This window comes from Mus pahari, chromosome 14 (genome assembly GCF_900095145.1).
Source record: "Mus pahari chromosome 14, PAHARI_EIJ_v1.1, whole genome shotgun sequence".
Lineage (NCBI taxonomy): Eukaryota > Metazoa > Chordata > Mammalia > Rodentia > Muridae > Mus > Mus pahari.
The window spans coordinates 40,161,293-40,164,475 of NC_034603.1; the positions used below are offsets into that span (position 1 = coordinate 40,161,293).

At 44.2% G+C, this 3,183-nt stretch overlaps 1 protein-coding gene across 1 annotated transcript in view; it reads right to left on the reverse strand.

Moving 5' to 3' along the window:
* Positions 1 to 2,934, reverse strand: part of Tekt1 (tektin 1) — a 17,138-nt gene extending 14,204 nt beyond the window's left edge. Inside the window, exon 1 of the mRNA XM_029546393.1 lies at positions 2,728 to 2,934. Coding sequence (XP_029402253.1) covers positions 2,728 to 2,917 — 190 coding nt within the window. The 5' untranslated portion in view covers positions 2,918 to 2,934. The remainder of the gene's footprint in view (positions 1 to 2,727) is intronic.
* Between the last annotated feature and the right edge of the window lie 249 nt (positions 2,935 to 3,183).

Sequence of the window (3,183 nt, forward strand, 5' to 3'; positions counted from 1 at the left end):
GGCCAGCCTGGTCTACAAAGTGAGTTCCAGGACAGCCAGGGCTACACAGAGAAACCCTGTCTCAAAAAACAAAAAACAAACAAACAAAAAAGATTTATTATAATGTTTTAATTGTGTGTGTGTGTGTGTGTGTGTGTGTGTGTGTGTGTGTGTGTGTGTGTATCTGTGTCTGTTTCTGTGCACATGAGTTCTGGTGTCTACAGAAGAGGCCAGAGGGATCTGAGCACCCCAGAGCTGGAGTCATAAGTGATTGGGAGGCACCTGACACAGTTCTAGGAACTAAACCTGGGGCCTCTGAAAGAGCATTATGTTCTCCTAACTGTGGGGCTGTCGCTGTAGTCCTATAACCTTTAACGTGTATTGAAGATATGCACGTGTGTTGTTTGGAAAGTCAAACAGCATGACACAGCATGGTGGCTCTCTGGTTCCCTCCTCCCCAGCCTCTGCTTAGAGCATTGACTTCAACCCTCCGCTCCTTTTGCTCGTTTGTTCGATTGTTGTGTGTGTGTGTGTGTGTTGTGTTTTTGATTGTTTTTTGTGTGTTTGTTTGTTTGATTGTTTTCTGTGTGTGTTTGTTGTTTGTTTGATTGTTTTTGTGTGTGTGTGTTTGTTTTTGTTTGATTTGTGTGTGTGTGTGTGTGTGTGTTAGTTTTAATTTCTCAGGGCTGAGGCTTGAACCCAGGCCCATTAGCATGCTAGGCAGGCTCTGTAATGTTGAGCTGTGTTCTTCACCCCTGGATTGCTTTTAACCAACTCAAAACGACAGCTGCCTGGTCCTTCCAACTCCCAATGCTGTGTATCATAGACATTAGGCTTCATAAATGAAAGTGCAGCCGTAGGGTGAAGGAGGGTAAAAGGCTGAACACACCCAGCGTGGGCGGGTGCTGCGGCCACTCTCTAAAGCGGCTGTATCTATCCATCTGTCTTTCCACCAGCAGTGAAAGGGTCTGACCTGGCCACTCCTTGTCCACTCCCCCACAATACTTGCCACTTTTCCTTTCTCTTTTCTTCCCCCCCTTTCTTACTAGCCATCCTGGTGGGTGTGTGATGCCCTCTAGACTGTAGTTCCTTCCTATAATCCCAGGACTCAGAAGGCTGAGGCAGGAGGATCACCGTGAGTTCAAGACTAGCCCAGTCTACAGAGTGAAAAATTGTCTAAGAAAATTAAAAGCCCTTCTCTGTAAGTGACATGGTGTTACCTTTTCCATTTACACGCACAAATTACCTAGATTTGCTTTTGTAGGTGTGTGTGTGTGTGTGTGTGTGTGTGATGAGGTAGAGGTTGGGGTAGAATTCTTCCTTCAAGCCAGCCAGGCCTATGCCGTTTTAGGAGCGGCTGAGCCAGGTTCACCAGGAAGCCTGGTGATTTTTTATTGATATTGAATTGAGTCTACAGATTACTTTTTGACCACTAAAAATCCGGTTAGTGGTCACCCCATGGGTTGATGGAAATACTGGACTCTTCTATCCACTAACTTCCATTCCTTGCATTTATTTAAGGCCTCTTTGACTGTTGCAGTAACAGTAACGGCCATCGTTTTCAGAGGAGAGTTATGCACATCTTTTGTTAGCTTTACTCTGAGACATTTCGTGTGCTTTGTTCTGTAATCAGTGCTGGTGTAGAACATAGCGCCTAACAAACATATACTCTGTCGCTGATCTACACCCCAGCCCTTTGGTTTATTGTTTATTGTTGGTACTGGTGTTATTTGCATGTATGCACGGTGTGTGCATGTGGGCACATGTACCTCGGCATACATGTGGAGGCCAGAGGGCAGGTTTATAAAGTTGGATCTTTCCTTCCACTTTTGCCTGGGTTCCGGGGATCAAACTCAGGTTGCCAACCAAGCCCTCTTGTTGGCCCCTTGATGCTTTTTATTTATTTGTTGTTGTTTTGTTCTGTTTGGTTTTTTGAGACAAAGTCTCTCAATACGACCCTAGAACTGACTGTGTAGAACAGGCTGGTCTTGAACTTAGCTTTGTTATTTAATGCCATTATAAACACCTAGTTTTAATTTGCTCAGTGAATACATGACATTAAGATTCATATTTAAAATCAGTCCTCATCACTCCCTCTTGTCTTTCCTTCACCCCCTTTGCTACTTCCCTGCTCATTAGATAGATATGCAGGTTCACACCTCTGGCTTGTACACTCATTTTAATTGTATGGCTGATCTCTGTCCATTTTGTTTTACATTTACTGTTTTATTTTATTAATTTTAGATCACCAGGCTATGGATGCTGCTTTTCAGCATGAAATTGTTAAGACCTAATTGTTCCTCCTGTAAAACCCAGTTCATGTGAACTACTTTTGTTTTTGTTTTTGTTTTTGTTTTTGAGACAGGGTTTCTTTTTGTAGCCCTGGCCCCTGGCTGTCCTGGAACTCACTCTGTAGACCAGGCTGGCCTCGAACTCAGAAATCAACCTGCCTCTGCCTCCCAAGTACTGGGATTAAAGGTGTGCGCCAACACTGCCTGGCGTAAAACCCAGCTCAAATGTTTATGTCAAGAATCTTGCCTAGTTATCCAGTGCCTGCCCCACCCCCAGCTTAGCTCTCTTCACTTAGCATATATCTGACTCTATTAGTAAATGACTTTCATATCTTTCTCTGTTCAAGGGAGAGGGGGACCCATGAAAGCACAGACTCTGTTCATCCCCTGTGGTATAGCTAGCCCCCAATAGCTTCATCAGGATTAGGTCACATCTATACTAAACATGTTGCCTTACCAAGTTTCTTGTTCACATCGCTCTGAGACTTCCTGGTGGTCTTCTCAATTTCTTCCACAAGCCTCTGGCTCTCTGCCACCAAGCGTTCAGATCGGGACCTTTGGGCCTCTGCTCTGTGATACTGGCTTTTGTTAGCAATATACCACTCCGCAGGAAGGAACCTGGGTGGAGATTGCAGTAGCTTGGCCATTTAGGATTTCCAAAGTCCTGATCAAAATACAGAACAGTTTGCATAAAATGTAAGCAACAGTTTCTGCCATCGTTGCTATTATCAATTTATGACACTCATACGTAAGTGTGCACAAATCACTTGAACCAAGCTCCCAGCCACAGGCCTAGCCAGCTCCCAGATCAAGAAACAATGTTACCAACATGCCAAACCTTTTTCTAGTTTCTAGTTGCTACTCTCAGCCTCACAAGGTGGCCACTGACCCCTTTTTTTTTTTTTTTTTTTTT